This window comes from Mauremys mutica, chromosome 19, assembly GCF_020497125.1.
Source record: "Mauremys mutica isolate MM-2020 ecotype Southern chromosome 19, ASM2049712v1, whole genome shotgun sequence".
Classification (NCBI taxonomy): Eukaryota; Metazoa; Chordata; order Testudines; family Geoemydidae; genus Mauremys; species Mauremys mutica.
Genome location: NC_059090.1, coordinates 9852007 through 9874736, shown reverse-complemented (window position 1 = coordinate 9874736; position 22730 = coordinate 9852007). Strand labels below are relative to the sequence as shown.

The 22730-nt window shown below is 43.0% G+C and overlaps 1 protein-coding gene and 1 long non-coding RNA gene across 3 annotated transcripts in view; one reads left to right on the top strand and one right to left on the bottom strand.

Annotated features, from left to right (window-relative positions):
• The window catches only part of ATP2A3 (ATPase sarcoplasmic/endoplasmic reticulum Ca2+ transporting 3), a 146451-nt gene extending 128461 nt beyond the window's left edge, over nucleotides 1-17990 (top strand). The window contains exons 15-22 of one of the 2 annotated variants that reach the window (XM_044994316.1): nucleotides 50-270; nucleotides 1269-1471; nucleotides 2790-2875; nucleotides 3952-4085; nucleotides 4892-5009; nucleotides 5501-5618; nucleotides 8771-8846; nucleotides 16214-17990. In XM_044994316.1, coding sequence (XP_044850251.1) covers nucleotides 50-270; nucleotides 1269-1471; nucleotides 2790-2875; nucleotides 3952-4085; nucleotides 4892-5009; nucleotides 5501-5618; nucleotides 8771-8846; nucleotides 16214-16292 — 1035 coding nt within the window. In that variant the 3' untranslated portion in view covers nucleotides 16293-17990. The remainder of the gene's footprint in view (nucleotides 1-49; nucleotides 271-1268; nucleotides 1472-2789; nucleotides 2876-3951; nucleotides 4086-4891; nucleotides 5010-5500; nucleotides 5619-8770; nucleotides 8847-16213) is intronic. The other variant, XM_044994317.1, reaches the window with a different exon arrangement.
• Nucleotides 17768-22730, bottom strand: part of LOC123353308 — a 73067-nt gene continuing 68104 nt past the window's right edge. Inside the window, exon 3 of the long non-coding RNA XR_006574456.1 lies at nucleotides 17768-19926. This is a non-coding gene — a long non-coding RNA (uncharacterized LOC123353308). The remainder of the gene's footprint in view (nucleotides 19927-22730) is intronic.

The following is a 22730-nucleotide window of genomic DNA, read 5'->3' as shown; positions in this document are numbered from 1 at the left end:
GTTTCCTACTATAAAATGTCCTTTAATAAAACACCCATGCTTTGTCCAGACGGGAGATGGAGTGAATGATGCCCCTGCCCTGAAAAAGGCTGAGATTGGCATTGCCATGGGCTCTGGCACAGCCGTAGCAAAATCGGCAGCTGAGATGGTGCTGTCTGATGACAACTTCTCCACCATCGTGTCTGCCGTTGAGGAGGGCAGAGCCATCTACAACAACATGAAGCAGTTCATCCGCTACCTCATCTCTTCTAACGTTGGAGAGGTCGTCTGGTAAGGGCTTCCGGTTCACACCTCATGCTAGGATAGTAGGAGGGATGAGAAATATCACCAGGACAGAAGTGTCCTTTCTGATGCTTAAATATATACTTGGAGCTATATCCCAGTTGGTGTAAATCAGATAGCAGTGGCGCTATGTTGATTTACATCCGCTGAGGATGTGGGCCTAGATCGCAGCACCACTTTAGGTCCTGTGCACTCTGCCTCAGTTAAAAGTGGCATGGATACTTTCATTCATATTTCTACACATTCAGCAGCTGCTACTAAAGCTAGCCTTTCCCTTGATGTGATGTGAGGACCTCTGGCTATTTTACAGCATTTCCAATTTTGAGCACAATAAAGGAAACACCATGAAACACTGCAGTATGATCAAATACCATGGTGTCACTTAAGGATCAGCATATTTGTCACAAGTGCTGCAGCTTGCTATAAGTGCATCATTATGCCCCCCCAGTGTGGTGCTGATAGATTCCTGTGAGGGTATTTGTGTCTGACGGGGTGAATGAGACTCCATTACAATGCTCACAGCTTCTTTCACTGTGAACAGTTTCCTGAAAAAGGCTTTCAGAACAAATCAGTGTGTTCTGCAGCAATCCTGGCCATGTACTGATTACTTGCAGTTATCTTTGGAACCCCGTATGTCAGAAATTCAGCAGGTACATCTGTGCTGGTGACAAAAAACACATTGAACAGTTGAGATGCCATGTGATGGGCTCCTTATGCAAATTTACAAGTCTGGTCCCCAGTGGTGAGATGGGTTGAAACTGCAACATTCACATCTGAGTTTAAAATTCCCTAAAGTTTGGAGGTGTTTGAATCCGGGGCTTTGGGGTGAACTGCAAAATCCAAATCCATGTGTGGATTTTGAACAGCACCAATGTTTAGAGGGCATTTGGACCCAGGGTTTTGGATCACACTCCAACTGTACAAGAGCAATCCTCTCTCTCCCTGACGTGTATCTAATCTAGTGAGGTTGTCTTTTTCACCTGAAGTATTTTCCTGACTGCAATCCTGGGCTTGCCTGAAGCTCTGATCCCAGTCCAGCTGCTCTGGGTGAACCTAGTGACAGACGGGCTACCTGCCACTGCTCTTGGATTCAACCCCCCTGACCTAGACATCATGGACAAACTTCCCCGCAACCCAAGAGAGCCCCTCATCAGTGGCTGGCTTTTCTTCCGCTACCTTGCCATTGGAGGTGAGAGGCTCTGGCTAGAGATGTAGTGCCATGAATGGACAAAGTGCCGTGTATTACCTTGGCTTAAAACAATTGCTGACTAGCGTGTGTCAGGAGGGGTGGGTCCATTGTGATCTCCAGTAATGAAGAGAGGCTTATTCACAGTGCAGAGATGTAGAGATGCACAATATCCAGGGAAAATATATTCCTCATAACAGACCAGGACTTTCATACAACCAAAAGAAGGCAACCCCTCAAGAATCCGTCTCCTCTAAGATCCAGTGCATTGGAAGAGTTTAATCAGCTCAGTCAGACATCAGACAATAGCTGAGAGATATTTTACCTTCAGTAGTCCTAGGGTTGCTGTGGTGGGAGCAAGGGAACTTTCTGGTCTGATGACAGGGCCAGCTTGGGATTCTTGCAGTGTATGCACTTGACTGCCTCTGCTAAGAGCCATCTTTTCTTCTGGTCAGGCTCCTAGTTTGAGCTACCCCAGTCCCCACCCACCCATTACCTACGGTTCTCTCCAGCTCAGGTCGCAGCATGAGAAGGCATTGTGACAGATTGCCTATAGCAGCTTTGGGATCAGACAGAAGGCCAGAGTGCAGAAGGGGCTAGGCATGGAGCAGGAGGGTCTCCACTTTCTGGGGTGAGGTGGATTTTTGTAGTGAATGTCAGGACAAAGGAAGCAAATAGGAATGTTGGTCTAGTGGATAAGGTGAAGGATTGGGATTCAAGATACCTGGGTTCAATTCCTGGCTCAGCTACAGAACTCCCTATGTGACCTTGGACAAGTCACTTATTCTACCCTGTGCCATAGTTCCCCATCTGTAAAATGGGGCTATCGCTTCTCTGCCTCTTAATGACCGTGAGGTGCTCTGGTATACTATAGTGATGTACCTACACAGACTGGGTAGAAGGGTTCTTATTTAAGAAAGGACAGGGGGAGAGACCTTAGCAGGGTGCGAGGTAAAGCTGTGGCAATGCAAGATGGGGAGAGAGGAGGGAGACAGGTTCAGGTGCAAGTGTTTTCAGAATTATTGCTCCAAGCTCCTAACCATCTGGGATGGAATATGAGGAGTCCCGCTTTGTGCGTAGTGTGGGTTTAGAGGGTCAGAACAGTTCAGGTCTCTTTTCCCAATTTGCTGTTCTTCCTCTACCCGAATGAGCAGCGAGAGCCATAGCACAGGGTGGAATCTGCAGGTTCACTGTCTAGCACAAGGCAGTGTAACCCTGAGGGCCGGAGGTCCCTGTGCTAAAGAATAACATAGCTAGCAAGAACCAAGCAATGAATCCAGTGCTTACAGGGCTATACAACCTGCTGTCTCTTCGGTTGCAGTGTACGTTGGATTGGCAACGGTGGGGGCAGCTACCTGGTGGTTCTTGTATGATGCTGAAGGGCCGCAAGTTACCTTCTACCAGTTGGTAAGTTGTGGCAGGGAGGGAGAAGGGAAGACTGTTTCACTTGAACACCACTGCAAACCCTAGTATCTAGGCTCCCCAGCAGGATCACCAGAGGATTTGTTTTCCTGCCTGTCCCCCTCTTTTAAAAATTAAATTTTGAAAAGTTCCCAAGTCATTAAAAGAAAATGTGTCAGCTGAAACGACTGCAAAAGCTCCCTCCCGGGTGAGATCCCACCTCCCATCAGCTGGTCAGCATGGTGGTGACTTTACCTATAGAAACATCCCTTGTATGTCCCCAGACCTGATGGCCCGTAGGTGTGCACTCCACCCATGTCACTGTGAGGAGTCAGAGAGACATTCATAGGGAGTGCAGCAGGAATTGCAGTTATTCCGTGTGATCGCTGCCACTCTGATCAGGTGGGGTGAAGGCAAAACTTTCCCATCGCTGCTTTAAGGCATCCATTTTAAACCCCTTAAATAAGCAAATCTCTTATTACTCAGTATGTTTCTAATGCATCTAGTGCCAGATTGGCTACCCTGGAGACTGATTATTGTTGTTTGCATTGCAGTAACTCCTAAGAGCTCCAACCAAGGTTAGGACCTCATTGTGCTAGGTGCAGTACAAACAGGAAGAGTCATTCCTTGCCCTAAGGATCTTTCATTCTGTGTAGACAAGACGTGCAAAGAGTGGGAGGGAAGGCAGAGGCACTGGGAGGGAAATGGCCTTGCCAAGTGTGTGATAACTGGTGTAGAGGAAGGAATAGAAGCCATGTTTCCTGACTTCAGGTATGATTAATGCCAGTTGCAGAGGTAGATTTTTTTTTATTTTTTTTTACGGAGACACTTGTTCTCTTGGAAATAAACTGAAACAACTAATGAATCAAGTTCACATAGACTACCTAGAAGCTGTCATATGATCACTATTGACCTACTAGGTGGGCTGGATTCAAACCTGAAGATGAATGGCTTCATATCCTCTTATCAGTCCCCCCTGAGCCAAGAAATATTTAATAGAACCACTGATAACCGGGGCTCAGATCCCACCAGCAACCTGCCACTTCTGCCTGCTTCATGCCTGTTACTCTTTCTTCTGCCAGAGGAACTTCATGAGATGCACAGAGGACAACCCCATCTTTGAAGGCATTAACTGTGAAATCTTCGAGTCTCGTTACCCAACCACTATGGCTCTGTCGGTGCTAGTGACGATTGAGATGTGCAATGCTCTCAACAGGTACAGTACGTATGGGAATATCAGATAAAGCATTCTGCCCTGAATAACATCTGAACCAAGCAAACATGTTACTTTCATTAGAGATGGCAATGTAAACACATTTGGATCTCTTAGTGGACATTTTGGCCATATTAGCAAGCCAGTAGTATCTGGATCCAGATCCATTTTGGGTTTGGTGTTCAGATTCAAAACCACTCCGGGCTTTAAGGGTCAGGCTTGGATCTGACAATGCTGAAATCTCCCTAACTCTTCTGGTAAAATCTGGAGCCAGAACCGGCAAATAGTTCCCTTTGCAATTTTGGCTCTGACCCACGGATGGATCAGGGCTTCACGCTGGAGATTCTGGTATTGGCTGTCACAATGAGTAATATTTTGATGCTGTATGTGTACCTGTCCAATGAGTTCGGGAATCTGGTACTGAAGGAATAGCATGACATCAGCTATTCTCAGGCTGACCCGAAGAAGAGCTCTGCATAAGCTTGAAAGCTTGTCCCTCTCACCAACAATAGTTGGTCCAATAAAAGATATTACCTCACCTACCTTGTCTCTCCATCTGAATAGTGATATATTGCATGAAATTCACTTCAGAATATTTATTTCCAGAGCCTAACAAGCTTGGAAGGAGAATAATGTATGGTAATGGTTAAGTAATCCTTTTTCTTGGAGGAGGCTTTTATGCAGAGATCTAGCAACATATTTCTACTGATTAAGAGGGCTTAGGGATATATTGATTGATCCAAATTATACTTGAGGACGGGGTATTTAGTAGATAATTTGATCTAACCTCTGCCCTCTCGCTCTTGCAGTGTGTCTGAAAACCAGTCACTGCTGAGAATGCCACCATGGCTCAACATCTGGCTTCTGGGGACAATTGTCATGTCCATGGCGCTGCACTTCGTGATTCTCCACGTGAAGCCTATGCCTGTAAGTGATGCAGTTAGCACAACACGCAGCTTGTAGGGCTGTTCTTTTGACAAGAAAACTCCATTGTACGTTTTACTTCCCAAGTCTTTGCTGATTTTCAGTGGGACTTCCCTGCCCAAAGGGTTTCCATGATCGAGCCTTGTGATTCAGAAGGATACAGAACTGGGAATTAGGAGTCTTGGGTTCTAGTCTCAGGTCGGCAACGGAATTGCATTGCGACCTTCAGTAGTTACTTCCCCTGTTTGTGCCTCACTTTCTCCATCTGTAAAGTGAATGTAATGATACTTACTGTCCCTTGCCAAGTTCCTTGTCATTATCTGTTCAAGCCTTAATGAAGTCCCTCTCTTTGCACATATGATATGATCCGGAAGGCCTTGGTCCCTTGCACATCTTACCTCAGTCCACATCTATATGAACAAAAATGGGTCTGATTTTTGTGTCTCTCCCCCCTTCCCTGTTAATAAATATATTGAATTCTTCCTGCCTTGCAGCTGATCTTCCAGGTGACCCCCCTGAGCTGGCCACAGTGGGTGGTCGTGTTGAAAATTTCCCTGCCTGTTATCCTGCTCGATGAAGGACTCAAGTACCTTTCCCGCAACCACCTAGAGGGTGAGCACACTCTGCAAAGTAACTGCTGACTGATTTCTGTACCATGGCGCTTGCTTTGTGCTGCTTTGTGCTTTCAGGCACGTGTCATTTAGCGTCTCTGCTGAAGTAAAGATTGGTCCATGCACACGCAGTCATACTTACTTTTCCCCCAGTGTGGTGTATTGCAAAGGATCTGTCCTTCCCTATTTTTTTGTAATCACTTACGGTGGCTGACACTAAAATCTTGTTGTGCATTATGGACTTGACCACAATACATTGGAACAGCCTCCTCCATTGTCTATCCAAACCGCCCTCCTGTCTCCTACTTAAGGCCTGATCCAACTCCCACTGAATGTTTCCATTGACTTCATTGGGAATTGGATCAGCCCTCTTTAAAAATCTGTTTCTTCCAAGAATTTTTCTTGCCTTGTTCTTTTGACTCTTTTTTCCTCCAAATGATGGTTCTGTCCTGTTTGCTCTCTCTACTGTATAACTAAAAGGTGCTGAGCACCTGAAACTTTGAGTAACTTCAGTGGGAGTTGCAGGTGCTCCTCACCTCTCCGAATATGGCCCTCATGTTGTAAACAGGAAATACTGTATAGGTCTAGTCCTGCACCATTTACATCAATTGAAGGTTTACCAACGTCTTCAATGGCAGTGGGTTTGAGCCTGGTGCGCTTAAAGTACAGTGGATATTTACAGAGCTCTGTGAATTATATCTAATATGCTAATATTTTCTTCTTGTTGTAATGAAATATCGCAGTGAGCAATCTCAACATCCTAATTAAATCTTTCCTTTCTTTTCTTTTTTTGACAAACACTGTAGTCTTTCAATAATTCAGCCAGTGGCCTTCAAAACTCTGCCCCACTACTTTCCTGCCACCCTCCTAAGCAGTCCTCTGGTATTTGTTCCTTAATTAGTTAACTCTTAGTGCCAAGTTCTGGAGAATATATCAGAATCTGGGCTCTGACATTTAAAGTGACTGGGATTGTAGTAGATGAATGGAGACTGCTTTTTAAAGGGAGTTTACCCAACCCAGCAATGTTGCCAGAAAGAACATAAACATCAAGATGGGAAGCTGTCCCGCCGATCCTTCTTTTCGGAATTCCCATGGCAGGAAGAAGGCTTAAGGGGTTCTGGCTGTCACCTTGCAAAAGAAGGGAGCCTAGGTGGCCAATCCCAGGTTACTTTTGTTGCTCCTCCTCATTTTTAGCTTGCCTGAATGTTGCTCTTAGCACGGGTGAGTGGTGGATGACCTGGCAGAGCACTTTAATTGTGTTTTTTCTTCACCTTGGGTAGATACTTTGACCATATTAATAATAATTCCATTAGGCATCCTGGACACATGCTGCTGTTTCTTAGTATTTCTTCCTTTTCACTTCTGAAGACAGGTCTCTTCTGCCCTGTTGAGGGAGGGATTCCTTGGGATTGTAATCATTAGGGGACAACTTGGTTACTGGCGAGGACAAGCATGTGCCTTCTGAGAGAGTGCTTATGAAAAGCTATCTTTTCAAACGCTTTGCTACCATATAGTTTGCATGGCTTCTTCAAGAACACCTGTGCAGCCCCATTGCTTTCATATCATACACTAACAGCTGATCAGTGGGGCTGCACAGATGTCCTCGAGGCCCTACTTTGGCCCACAGAACTCTTCCATTACTGGGGATGATCCGCAAGACAGTCAGACCCCAGCTTGTCTCTCTTCAGCCTGCAAACTCAGCTGAGCTCTGAGCTTTGTTTCATAAACAATCTTCTTGACTTACAAACTGTGCACATTTTTATATGGAAATATTGAATAGGGAAACCCCACTGTGCTATTTTTAGAGTCACTTTTTAGGGCAGAACCACCCTTTAAGATTGCCAAGAGCCACAAGTACTGAATACGCAATCTCTCTGTGACTCTTGGACAGTTGTGCAGCCATTGTAGAGTGACACCAGTCCAGTGTAGGTGCAATGGCAAATATGAAGATGAAGGTTGGTGCTCTCTGCCACCCAAAGCATGAGTATCTCTGCATTGCCTCGCTTCCTGAAATGTGCTGGTGTTTTCAAAGGTGCCCTTGCTTTCTTGCCAAGAGTTAGATTCTCCTCCAGCTGGACTGTGTCAGAAGGTGAAAGGTGATGCAATTCACTTTAGAGGGTGTATATGCCAACGGCATGTCAGATTTGCTCAAGGATACGTCATTAGTAAGACCTGCCACAGCTAAGGAGATTCAGCTAACGTGTTAAAGCCCTGTGCTTTCTGAGCAAAAGTTCTCTCCAGATATCACCACATAGTCTCTGGGAGGTCATCACATATGGTATAATGAGGACTATGAAGCCATCTGGAGCTGTTACAAAAGATAATGCAGCACCAGCTTTGGATTAGATCAGGCCCTATGGTTGCCTGTTCAGCACTTGGCCTTGTTCCAGACAAATGCTTCCGATCTTTTGTGGGCAGAATGCTGCCACAGTCCTCTTCCTCTCTTGTTCGCAGAGATGCGCAGTCTGGTGACTGGAGTGAGACTCTCCTCTGGCACTGCTGTATTGGCCAGAGAGGATCATGGTGTTACAATTTCATTGGTGTACCCTAGTTGTGTGTCCTTCTACAACAGCCTCTCACACCTCTCTCCAGCCCTCCTAATGGGCTGCTTTGGGTGTTGCCTCTCTATTGTTTTAACTGTAAGGTCTTTCAGAAAGTCAGACTCTTGCTTCTCCCTACCTTACCCTCAACTCCCAATAACCAAGTGTAACGATAGTCTTGTGGTTAAGGGCTTGGGAGACCTGGGTTCATTTCCCAGGCTCTCCCACAAACTCCTTCTATGACCACCATCTCCCAAGGGGGCTTTGGCTGCTACTGTTATACAAACAACAATTTCCAGAAGTGATTGCACCAGCTATTGATGATTCTAGCTGCTGGGTCCCATCTGCCATGCTGGCAACCCACCTGTTCGTCCGCACTGTTTGCCATGCAGCTGCATCATGCTAATGCTGATTTCTGTGAATGGCCTTTGTCTGAACACTGCGTCACAATTTCTTGCCACTATTTAATCACAGCAAGAGAACAAAATCATACCAGCTTGTGCTTCAATTGTCACATTCAAAAAAACCCAAACTCCTGTATTTACTCCACCTAATTCCTCTGAATACATTTTAAAAACCAGTCTTTAAATCTAGCATTGTCATTTTTCACCAGGAATTCTCAGGACAGTCAGACACACGTGGACTGGGGAGCACCAGCTGAAAACCTGCAGGAGTCCAGATCAAACAGGGTTGGCTCTGTTGTGTGTATTGTCCTTGTCCATCATGTTCCTGCACCTGTGCCAGACACTCTCATGTGCTGTGGTGACCTGGTTTTACAGCATCTCGGTGGAACTGCCGAACAGCACAGGCTCCACTCCGGAAAATGTCCCGCAATTGTTTAGTCTGTGATTATTGTTCAGTAGTAGGACAACAGGATCAAACAGCATCTCCAGTTCCTTTGTGAATCACAGAACTACACTGTATTCTAAATAAGAAAAGCATGTGTGTTTGTGTAGGAGGGGTGGTGTGTTATCAGAGATGCTCTCACAACTAAAATATATTATTACATAGCCCCGGAAGGTCAGATGTTATGCAATGGCATAGCTCCACTGACATCAGTTTACATCAGCTCATGATCTGACCTCAAGGTCAGAATTTTCAGAAGGACTCAGCACCCACAACCAGGGCCACTTTTTCAGATGATGTCAACACACTGGGTGCTGAGCTCTTCTTGTAATCTGGTCATTATTTTGGTGCCATGAGAGCTGAGCTCTCTAGTTCGAGTGGCCCCAGTTGTGGGTGCTGCACAACTGAAATTCTACCGAGTAGAGTGGTGGCTAGCAAGTGCTGGCTTGCCAAAGGAGATTTAGCGCACGGGAAGAAGGAGGCACTTCCAGCCATAGCTGCACAAGGAAGGGCCTTACTGGACTTTGCTCCATAAGGCTTTACTTCTGATAATGCTCTCGTAAAGGGGAGATTCCACTCATACTACTTGTTTAATATTTGACCATATGTTCCCTTTTTCAAGTGTCCGTAAGTCTCTTAAGTGGCTTTCTCTGCTAAAAAAACCAAAACATTAGAGGCAGAAGTGCAGGTATCAGGTTGGAAGAAATACATTGATGCAAACTCTGGAAGCTGAAAAAGTGTCATCCCAAAGGCTCACCCTCATGCTTTGCAGCTAGAAAATCACTTCTCAGCATGTAGGAACCGATAGACCAGATCGGTGCAATGGTCCATCTAGTCCAATACCTGCTCTCTGACAATGGCCAGCCCCAGATGCTTCAGAAGGAGTGGACAATTATGGAATCATTGGCCTATAGGGGAAGCTGCTTTTTAACCTCTGTGAGGTTGTGGTTAATATATGGTTTCAAGCATAAGAGTTTTTATCTCTTTTATAAGGTGGGATTTTTCAAAAGCACTTACAAGATTTGGGCCCCCAGTTCCCATGGAAGATCAACGGGAGTTAAGAACTTTTGAAAATCCCACTCATATTTTTCAGTCTATATAATGTGAGGCTCCTCTCATTATCCACATAAATGTCCAGTCCTTGTTTTGAATCCTGCTAAACTCAGGGACTAATCATATCTTGTCACAATGAGTTCCACTGATCTATGCTTTGTGTGAAAAAAGTGCTTTCTTTTATCAGTTTTACATTTGTTGCCTTTCTGTTTGTTTGAATGTCTCCTCATTCTCGTACTGGGAGATGACTTGGACATTCCAATTTACCCTGTCATCTCTCTGACCCTCATTATTTTATATATCTCTATCATGTCTCCTCTTACTCATCTCCCCTCTAAACTCAGCAGTCCTGATCTTTTCAGATTCTCTTCACATGGCAGTTTTTTCATGCCTAGAATCACCCATCTCTGGATCCCTTCTATATTTCTGTTCTAACTTTTTTTATTTGAGGTAGGGTGACCAGAACTTAGCCTGGTATGACCAGTAAGAGTGCATTGTTGGATTTATATTGCACAGAGCTGCCCAAAACAATGCCCAGATCTTTTTCCTGAGTCATTTCAGTTAATTTAAAGTTTGGAGGAGTAGTTGAAATTAATCCTTTCAATGCTCTTTACCTTTCATTTGTCATCTCGAAATTCCATCTGCCTTCATGCTGCCCTTTCACCCAGCTCTATTTCCTTGCCTAGTTTAGACTCCGACTTTAAGGCCAGATGGAACCATAATGATCATCTAGTCCAGTGGCCAGATCAATATACATACAGACATGAGTTCAGTTCATTGAGGTTCAGATTCATAGCTGAGATGGTGAGTTTTGTAGTTGCAGAGTTCTTCCAGAAATAGTTCATAGGTTATAGTCCAATCTCCTATTCAGGACGTACCAGCATAACTGGGACCTCAGTCTTGCAACTCAAACTTCTCCTGATGAAGCCGAAGCAGTTCTGAGATGATAGAATCAGGACCCAATGATCTTTTATACAATTTCATGTCTTTTGACAAGTTGGAGTTCCTCAGGGAACAAAAGATCGTTAGGATGACTTTGAAGGAGGTCTATCACTGTTACTTAGCTATATGTATTAACATAAGGCCATTTGCTTGTTCCTCCACCATTTACAGTACGTTTCAAAGAGAGATGAATACCAAGATATCCCTCGTTTACAGTTCATGTAAATGATGTTCTTTTGACCTCTGAATTATCAGAATACAGCATAGACAGAGACTGTTGGTTACATCGTTGACCCTACTCATACATATGTAAATACACAAAACCACAAACCTTATCTCTCCACATACCTTTTGAGGTTTATTTATTTTGCAGGATGTTTAACCCTTTCTAGCCATGCATCACAAGTGTGCTGTGACACGTTTGTATTTTTATGTCTGCTTTTGGAAGCAAATAGTTTTTAAGTGAGGTGAAACTTGGGGGTACACAAGACAAATCAGACTCCTGAAAGGGGTACAGTAGTTTTGAGCCACTGAACTAGTCTGACCTCCTGCACATTGCAGGGCACAGAACCTCACCCACCCACTCCTGAAATAGACCCCTAACCTCTGGCTAAGTTACTGAAGTCCTCAAATCATGCTTTAAAGATTTCAAGTGACAGAGAATCCACCATTTACATAGTTTAAACCTGCAAGTGATCCATGGCCCCTGCAGAGGAAGGCGAAAAACCCTCAGGGTCTCTGCCATTCTGAGCTGGGGGGAAATTCCCTCCTGACCCCAAATACAGCAGTCCGTTAGACTCTGAGCATGTGGTCATAACCCCCCAAGCCAGACACCTGGGAAAGAAATCTCTGTAGTAACTCAGAGCTCTCCCTATCTAGTGTCCCATCACTGGCCATAGGCGATATTTGCTGCTAGCAGTCGCAGATTGGCTACATGTCATTGTAGAATGTGTTATCATACCAGTCCCTCCATAAACTTATCGAACTCAGTCTCGTTTCTCACATCTTTCTCTTGACTATCTTTAAATAATCTTTTCTTATCTGAAATGTTGTCACCTTGTTGTGTTCAGTGCCTCTTCCAGATCATTAACCGCTATATTGGACACTACTCCTAGAATGGAACTTTGGGCCACCACACTGATGATCTTTTGCCTTGTTGAAAATTGGCCAGTTCCCCACCTTCTTGTTCTGTCTTTTGGGTCAATTTAGAACCCATGACTGAATTTTATTCTCCATGATAATGAGGCTTTTGGAAACACCAAATACGTTGTCAATCATCTCTCCTTTATCTCCTAATCTGTTGACACTCTCAAATAGTTCTAGTAGATTGGAGAGGCATGATTTCCCTTTACAAGAACTGGGCTGGTTTATCCTTATATCACCTTTATTTAGTTTTTTTAAAAATAATTATCTTTAATTATAGTTTCAACCACTTTCACTTTGGAGTGAAGTATAAGCCCTAACCGGTATGCAATTCCCAAGAACAGCTCTAGTGCCTTTGTGTAGGTGCTCTTGCTGTCCTCCAGTCCTGTGCTGCAACAGTTGATTTTAACTAAAGGTTGCATATTTATGTTAGCAGCTCAGCCTCTGAGAATGATTTGGCCCATTATCTGCACGAGGTCAGTTCTACTTCACCTCTACACTTTAAAACCCTCTGTTCTAGTGCTCTGACAAATAGGGTGTGGAGATAATGGACATACGTAGGGCCTGATTCAGATCTTGCTTACACTGCTGTAGATCAGGAATAACTCTGTCAATGAAATTACATCTGTGTGAGATCAGCATTGGGGCTACAGGTCCTTTAACCCAACATAAAGAGAAGGTTTTGCTAAACAGTGGGGATATAAATTCTACTGATCGTAAATAAGTCACAACATTTAGGAAACACTCCCTCCCCCCAATATCTCACAAAAATACCTTCACATTGAGACAATAACCAACCATAAAAGGCATTCAAAAGCACATGTGAATCTCCATAGTGATGCATTAACAATGTGGACTAAACAGTTATTGTCTCTAATGGAGTCTGAGAGCAGCAGGGAATATGGTGTTATGTTTCCAAGTCTACTGAGTGTCCTTGTATGTTAATTTCTCTCTCTTGTTACCTTAGCCAAACAATCATGTGGAAAGGAAAAGAATGTTTCCAGATATATGTCAGGTTGTTTGAGCTGAGAGGTGTTACTAAGGAGAGTATTGCTGCTCCTTTGGAATATGTCAACATCCACCTTAATGCCCTGCTGGCTTTTTGAAGGCTCTCATGTCATGCTTTGGGGAATGCAGGAAGAAAAGAACTTTTCAGGGGTAGTCAATTATATTTTTGTCAAGTCCGAATTTCTTGGTCAAGGTATAGTCACGGTCCAGACTCCAGAGGAAAATAATAATAATGATAATAGTAAGTTAATAAAAAGACATTGGGGTCTGTTCAGTAGCGTCTGGCAGTCCAGATTTTGCCCGCAGTTTGCCTACTGACTACCCCTGCTTCATATAATCAGATACAGAGGTCTGTGGTGGTTCCATTTCAGGGAGTTGGTGCTCGTGAAAGGGGCTACTGTAGTCTGAGACCCTTAGAAACTGAAGTCCTGTATTTAGCCAAAGAACAGGGGCAGCACCAACTTCCTCAACAATGTGCCTCAGCTGTTCCAGAGGGAGCATCTCAAGGCACAAGAGGTTATTTTAGTTTCTGTCCCTTTTCAGGCTCTCGGTCTCAGCTAACGCTGCCAGCAAGGGTGCCAGCAGTATTTGGCGTTTATTTCCAGAGGCACAGATTATATTGCTTTTTGTTTGCTGCCATATGGGTTGTGGGAGAGAGTGCTATGTCCAAACATCTGAATTCCTCCAGTGTCTTCTGTCACTAGGAGAGTGGTAATAAAACACACTGAAAAGGCAGGTATCCATGATCTTGTGTGAGCCCAGTACACATCCTTTGGCCAAAATTTACACACGTTCAAAGCAATGACTACATCAAAGGCTCCTGCATTGTGAAGCAGGAATGAAATGGGAGCTGGTGAAGTGGCCCTGTCTCTCAGCTGGCTGTTTCTGCTGTAGTTATTTGACTGATGTTCAGAAATGTTAGGCTGGGATTTTCAAAGCAGCATAATGCAATTAGATGCCCAAGTCTCATTAAAATTTGGTGGAGTTTGGCATCTGACTCCTTTGGGCTCCTTTGAAAATGCCAGGCTTAGTGCAGGGTATGACAACTCTTCACATCTAAGGTGATTCTATTAAAAGCTTCTAGATAAACTTTTCAAAAGCCTCTAAAGAGTTTAAGAGCCTAAATCCTAGGACTTGGACTCCTAAGTAACTAGGGTGCTTTTGAAAATGTTATACTATCTTTTTTTTTTTAATTGACACTTGTTATCAAACTCTGACATGTCAGCTCTGAACTTTACAAACATCCTTAAAACTCAGGTTCTTTTACCCATTTGTACTGCTAAGCAACACTTAGGTGCTCAGATGATAAAGTTATGAATGCAATATAAATACACAGCGCCCTGACTCTGCACTTTCCATATCACTCTAGGAGGCATTACTCATTTGGCCTGAGAGTTTGAGGTTTATGGCTGCGCAGTGGATGAAACTTCCCTTTGCACACTGGTGAAAATGTGCTGTGTAAACTGAGGAAGTGGGTGTAGAACTGGAAATGATGGCAAATGACAGTGTAATTTAGGTATTCCAGATATTATGGCTGGAAATTTCAAAGGAGCACAAAGGAGTAAAGTGCCCAACTCTGGTTGCATCCCAGTGGGATTTGGACACCTCCCTCCTATAGGTTCTCGAAAATCCAGCTAATGCAAAGAAAAGTGAACAAGTTAAAAATTTCTTAAATATAATATGAATAATTAGCCTCATGAGAAACTGCCATCTTAACAATTCAGTCTAAAGTGGGCCTGAAGGAGATGGCTTTCCCATCAGTAAGCAGTGAACATAAACATTTTGCAAAATAAAAGTTCTCTCTTCAAAACAGAACGTACCTTCGAGTAACTTGATTTTCCAGGGGTGAAGCTGGATCTCTATCATTCCATACTGCTTTGCAGGGCTGGCTCCAGCTTTTTTGCCGCCCAAGTGGCGAAGTTGGGGAGGAAGATAAAGCCACGGTCAGCGGCAGCTCTACCACACCGCTTCATTCTTCGGTGGCAGGTCCTTCCCTCCAAGAGGGACTGACGGACCCACCGCCAAATTGTTGCCGAAGACCCGGACGTGCCACTCCTTTCCATTGGTCGCTGCAAGCACCTGCTTCCTTTGCTGGTGCCTGGAGCCGGCCCTGCTGCTTTGTGTCATCAAATGGGGTCCTTGTGACTCAGGAGCATTAAAACAACAGCCCCTAAGAGAGATGCAGCAGTCCCACTCAATGAATAAAGAAACTGAAATACCGTCAAGTATTTGTAATTAACTTTTTTCAGTGCACATTCTTATTGCCTACAGGCTAGATTCTGCCACCCTCCCTTGTGTTTTATAGTACCTTGCTTCTAGAAGTCACTACAACTGCCTGCGGACTCCAAATGTGGCAAAATCTGGACCTACATAGTTAAGATGAGATTTTTTTCAAAGCTGCCTAGTGGATTTGGACACCCATTCCCATTTAAAAATAATTTTAGCTCTGTAAGGCACTGTTTCTAAATACTCTAGCTTTCCTTTAAGCCATAAATCACCTAATGCATCCCAGCAAGCATCTGGTTCTGCCATTGACAGGGTGAAGAAATTGGAGGAAAAGGCTGGTCTTGTGGCTCAAGCACAGGACTGGGAGTCAGGAAACCTGTGTTCTATTTCCCACTTGGCCATGACTTACTGAGAGACCCTGGGCAAGTCATTTACGCTCTGTGCCTCAGTTTGCCAATTGGTAAAATGAAGTTAGTACCTACCTCACAGTGATGCTATAAGGCTAAATTTTTTCATGTCTATAAAGCGTTTGGGAATGCTCAGTTGAAAAGCGCTGTAGAATTCCCATGTAGTAGTACTGTTCCATGTTGGTTGTACTGGGGTTCATGTATCCCCGTGTGATGTATTGTGAGGTAGCCATTTCAGAAGTGAAGCCAAGCATTAAGAGCAAAAGCAGCAGATTCTACTACTCCATACTCACCCTAGATTGGCCTTTTCATAAGCCATCAGGTTATACAGGGTCCTACCCAGCTGTATGACTTAGTGAAATGTCTGTCTCAATAACATAATAGGTGCTTGGCTTGCTTTTTAACCATAGCCAATTTCCTTTGTTTTGCAGGAGAAGAGGGCAAGAAATGAATGACATAAAGGAAACTCACTTTCTAAATAAAGAAACCCTAAGCTGTAACTCGGACTGAAGTCTTGCATGTTTGACCATCACTAGAAGCCAGCAGGACATGCATGTGTCCGACTATCAGACTAATGCGGGTGAATCGTTGAAAAGAAAAATACTGATTTTGTTTTAGTTTCGTAGCTTTTTTTCCCTGTACGTAATGGTGCAATTACTGGACAGCTAAATTATAGTTTGGGGATGAAACTATATGTAACTGAGTCATTGTAACACAGCTCCTTGGGGGTCCGCTCCTGAAAAGTTTGAGACCCCTTAAAAATAGCCCCAATGTGTGAGCTCAGTAAGGCATCTTTTGTTTTGTAAAAATGTGGTAGGTGGGAGGTCGTGCTTTTACAGTGGTGCACAGTATCTGTGCATGAGCAATGATGACAGAGGTGCATTCCAGAGCTGTGATGTGGCAAAACAGACAGCATCTCAGTACCAAGGAAAAGCTTATCTGTGTGAATGGGCAGGGGAGGTAAGCAAAGAAAGGTGCATGGGATGCAACAGGTGTGTTCCAATTGACTTCCAATTTAGTAGGGTGATATCCATTAAAGTATAATACCTAGGTGGCAATGCTAGTGCTCTGGAAGCCACATTGCCTAGATGTCCAGCTTTGGTGGTTTCAATGTACCTGTATCCTGGTATAATTACCAGTGTTGTAGATCTTGTGGACATGTATTTACTTGCAAAGATTTTTGTGGTGGAAGTTGAAACTTCCTCTATTTATCATATTATTCTCTATTCTATTTTCCTCTTGTGAAAATCTTGCACCTTCTCAGGCTCATCTGACACCAAAGCATGACCCAGTCCTCTTGTCCTTTCTCTTCTGTATAACACCTTGTTAGCTCCCTTCCTGTGCTAAGCATCTCCACCTAGACAGCTTAAAACAAAACACGGAAATGGAGAACTCTGGATCCCACCTCATCTAGTGCTCATTCCTGATCAAATTTTCTGACTAGGTAAATCTAGATTACCTAGTTTTTAAAATATGACTACATAGAAGGTAGAATAAAAGACTTAAGAGGGAGTTGTCCATTAGTTAATGTCAGTTTTGGGAGACAATCTGTGCTCCCAATATGATGTTGAAAAAGGGAGAGGTGATCACATGGGAGCAAAGGTTGTCTCCCAGAAACTGACATTAAGACTTATTCTACCACCTATATAATCTTATTTTTGAAACTCACATAGAACATTTGACCAGGAATGGGCACTAGATGTGGTAGGATCCAAAGTTCTTGATGAAGGGAAAAAGATGCCTACAGTTTTCCTTCCTTCTAAACTTCACTCGGGTGCATGCCGGAGCACCGGGGTCAGTTATTGCTTTGCTTTGCTATTATTTTGCTCCATTCCTATCTGGATCAGTTTCTATTTAATTTTTTAAGTCTCTTAAAACCCCCAGTGCTTTTTGTCTCTCTTCCGTCCAGGCCAGCTGGCTGAACTTTGACAAGCTGGCTACCGTAGGTACAGTACGTGCCAAACACCATCCTTTCCTTTTTCTCCATCACCAGCATTGAAAAAGATGGGTCGCGCCCCCAGACCAATGGGAATGTACAGACTTGTTATACTACTGATCTGATTTAATTGTACAGAAAACCTTGCATGAAATGTTGTTACTGTATTTAATATAGAATGTACTCAAGGAATTTTAATATGGAGCTTTTAAAAAACAAACAAACATCTTTATAAATACTGTGTGATTACAGGAAAATTGTTCACCGAAAAATCACTATTTGCTTTCTTTGAAAATTTTTCTTTTTCCAACATGTTTTGTATGTTTCAGTTTATAGAGCTGATTTAATTGAGCTGATTACACAGGCTGACTGATTCTTTTTAGAGACCATTTTCAATGTGGGTGGAACTTATCCTTGAGCAGAGGGTCAGTAGATGATCCATACACCTCTTAAGCTCTCTAAAGAGGGTTTAAGTGGGACTTAAGTGGTGTTTGGGCCATCCATGCTTCTGTACAGAGGTGAATTCCACCTTGTTTTATTACAAAGATCCCCACCACTCCATGGCTTTCTGAACAGCCTTTGGAAATAAATGGGAATTTAATCAAATATTTAAGGGCCACATTCAGCCCTCATGTAACCAGAGCAATTCCATTGCCTTTAGGAGAACTGTTTCTGCTTATTCCAGGGTTGAGATTGATCCTAAACATCCTGCCCACCCTATTGGGGGTGGAGGGTGTCCATGGAATGTAGTGCAACCAGAGCTGCCAAGTACCTGGTCTGTAAGTTGTCCCTGTTGGTACATGTTCATATCCATCAGAGATCCATATTGGATTATGGGGAGTCCTGGCCAGATCTGCAGCTCCTGTGAATCTGTGTTGCTCTACTGGAGTTACATTGATTTACACCAGCTGAAGATCTGACTTGTGACTTTTTTGGTACCCAAATGTGTGTTTTCTAAAGCTTTTGATATTATTTTAAAATCTGTAACAAAGAGGGTTTAAAATATTTACAAAACGTGTGTCTTGGGCAAGCATGGGACAGGCAAAGATATGACGTCAGTAACTTTTAAGTCCTCTATTAAATTCCTTTTGGTCATTTTGCTTTGCCTCATCTGATGCCAAGAAGGTGGAGACAATTATGTTAAGTCATTGAGAGGAAGAGGCAGGGGAAATATTAGTTTTTATTGGATTGGTTTTAATTTACGCTCAACACAGCTAAAATGCACTATGGTGGTTCACTGTGCCTGATGATGTTGGATTGAAATTGTGAAATTACAGGATATGAAATTCAGCAAATAGAGTGCAACAACTCTCAGCCATGTTCCATGCCAAAGGCTTACTCTTCCCAGTAATAGCAGGTTTTGTCTTAAAATTCAGTTTGCCCTTTTCACTGTAAGCTTCTGGGTCAAATCAGTGGAACCTGCACTAAGGACACCTTCAACAGGTATTCACTCTACTAAGGGTGACCTCTTTTAAAGTATCCCCATTTTCTAGTATGATCCCTCATTGAAGGACCGTGTCTCATTTTTTCTTTTGTTGCTTGTCATTTGGCTGGCTGCTTTAAGACTGGTTTCCCGCTAGACATTTTGGGGTTGTGAAGGGTTATAGTTCAAATATTTTAATGAAGTAGAAAAATATCCTTAGATCAAAATTATTTTTCCTTTATGCTTTGGTGAAGGGTCAGGATAAATTGCATAGAAGTTGTTGTTTATTATTTGTATGTCACCAGCAGTGTGCTGGCTGCTTTAACATGCTGTAGTGTTCTTCTGCAAACTTGAAGGTGGTTAAAGACCTAATCCCATTGATTTCAATATGTTTTGGATCAGGTCTGAATTGCATCTTACGGAAACATTTGATTGTGTGCAATAGAATGGAGATGTGCACTGGAGTGGCTTTTTTCTTCTTCCCTGATTGCATGTTGCAAAAGGAGGCCTGTGACGAAAAGCTGTCTAGTCTCACTTCTGTTGGAAACCAGGATCTAGGAATCACAATCATTGCCTTCTGGTGTATTCAGATTATTTATAATAGTTTAGTCTCTTTCCATCAATACTTCCAGCCAGCCTGGGCCATTACAATAGATCCTCTTAAACAAAAGGAGCAAATCATTCATCATGCATCACAGCCTGAGCACCAGAAAAGTAGCCTGTGTGGTTGTCCATGTGCACTTTAAATTAATTTCTCAGGGGCCATTCAACATGTTGGATCACACCTGTAAAATAAACGTGGAAGGTAAGGAAGAGGCTCTCCTCTCTTGGGAGAGCTCCAAGTGTGAGCATTGGACAATGGCTATGAAGTCCACATTATGCTGTTTGAGGACTTGAATATCCTTGTGGCCGATGACTGGATAAATTCTCTCCTACCAAGAACTCTCCTATGGAACATCCATCATCTGGGAAGAGTGCATTATGTATGTGAAAAGACTGCTGTTGCTTGAAACAGCAGGGTATGGGGGGTGGGGGGAAAGAGATTACTAGTATCACATCTGAAATTTATATTCTCCCTTAATTCCTCTATTGGCCAAAATATGGCTGAAGTTCTTGATTCTGATTCCATACATTGTCTGTTTGACTTGCATAGTGCCTTTCACGAGAATCTGGCACTGTCATGATGATATTGTCTTATTTACATGTTTCTAACACTTGGCCAATCCAAGACCAGGGTGGTACCATAAGGTGTCATAATAGTGAGAAATTGGAGGTTTGGCCTTTATGGGAAGAATTGGTGGGTAACTTTAAAGGGAGCCTTAATTCATGCAACAAATGTGGGGCTGGAGAAAAGGGTTTGTAAATGGAGCTTTTGGGAAGCCCCATCCTATCTAGGTACACAGTACAGTAGATGGATGGGGTGTGAAAAGCCAGATCAACAGAAGGATCCTGAGGTGGCAAGTTTCAGTTACTGTTACACACTTCACATTTACTATGCTGCTTAGAACTTAAAGCCCTTGTCCTGCCAACACTTGGGTGTAGCTTTATGCATGCAGAGCTCAATCTAACAACCATGGTAGTCAATTGGTGGTGTTGTTTCATTGACTTCAATGAGCTTTGGGTCAGACTAGTGAGTCCATCCCATTAAATGTTAACAGACAAATGTTTGCAAGATTAGTTTTTCGTATCATGGAATAGCCACTGTCTTAAATAGAAGAATAACTGCATGAGATTCCTGACTGAAAAATTAATGGGTGGAAGAGCTTAGTATTGCAGAAAATCACAGGATCGTCCCATCCCACTATTAATACTTCACATTCTGAACCACTGTAGACACAGACCAGGTAAGACCCACCAAACAAATATCCAATGGGGAAAACCTTGTAGGGAGTATTTTCCAAGTGGGTTGCCTTGGGCACTGGCCATGGTCCTGATTAAAGAAAAGAAGCCAAGCATTGATTGAAAGGCCTTACAATGCATACAAAGGGTCTGCACTGGGATTTAATATCTTTATGGACCATTTGGCAATTTATCCCTCATCCTTAGGAGACCCACCCCCACTTAACTTTCTAGGTTGAGCATGTTCCTGGCATGGATGAAAAACACTTCGGACCCGCATAATGCTTCTCTAAAGAGTTGCATACATGCAACCTGTGTTTTCTCTATGCTGTGATATGTATTTTTATAACAATCTAGATATTTTCAAAGGTTTTATCTTCACTTATCCCCTCCTACCATCAATCAACCTGTCTCAGCAATCCCCTACCCACTGATTGCCAAGGTATTCTTAATACTCAGATTTTCACTGCCACTTTCTCCCACCAGCTTCTGATTATCCTACCAACCCTCCAGTGCTACCTTGAATTGCATGTCAGCCTGTTCGTTCAGCTTAGCAAGAGAAGAGCAGTGGAGGTGGTTTTATGCTGCCAAAATAAAGACCTCTAGACCCCATGAGGCTGGTAACAATGGTTTCTGCCGGGCATAGATTGGGATGATCCCGGGTTTAGGTATGCAGGAACAAAATTAGTGAAAAGACAGTATGGGGGAGATACAAGTGTCCCTTGCATCCTCTCCTTTTGGTGCCATTCAGCTTTTGGTAATGTAAGAATGGAAAACTAAATGAGTCTAGAATAGATCTCTGTGCTCTGTATATACAAGAGCCTAGACAGGTAGGTGTACCCTACCATAGAGATATTTGTATAGCAGACTCCTGCCCATGCTATGTGGAGTCTGTGCTGTGTTTTGTCAGTGTACTCAAGACCATGAAGAGAGAAAACACTGACTTGTTTACAGGTATCATTAGTGTCATGGCTTGAATCTCTGAACATAGCAATTTTGCTACGATGCCTGAGCAGCCGAATCTAGAAACCTTGTTGAGTTTGCACTTAGTGAAAGATAAATTGTTACATCTTTTTAAAAAGAGTTGTTTGGGGGTAGAATTAAACAAGGTTTCCTATTTTATTATAAGAGATATTTTTCCACTAAATTACTGATTCCTAAATGGTGTACTTTTGTCTGATGTAAATAGCCAGGTGTATCGTGAAGACTTAAGAAGGGTCATTGTAGTCACATATGTATGATCCACTCTGTTCGCACAATATTGAGCTGATTTGTTTTATACTTATGAAATTACAGAAATAAAAGCAATTTTACTGGATGGCTGTGATTCTGCTTTTCTTCCCTATTTGTTATTCACTTTGAGTCAACTAAAGAAATTAGTGAGAGCCACACACAGTGCCTGCGGCCATTATTTAGCCCTTAATCTGTGGCATAAAAGATCATGGAATGTGGACTCAACTTTTTAGGCCAAACAGGGTTTGTTTCTAAATAGTAACAGTTCCTTAAAATTTGTTCAGATTCTTAATTTGAGGATTTTTGGTGGAGCATATTAACAGCATGTCGCAAAGGAGGTGGGTTGTTCCAAAGTCTGTTGAATCATTGATTTCACTGCATACTGTTTATATAATCGAGGGGTTTAAAAAGAAAATAAGGGGTCTTAATGTCACTAGATCACAATTGCCTATGGATTCTGGTAGCAGCCATGATAGAAATATAACATGACTACAATCCCTGGCTGCAGGTGGTACGT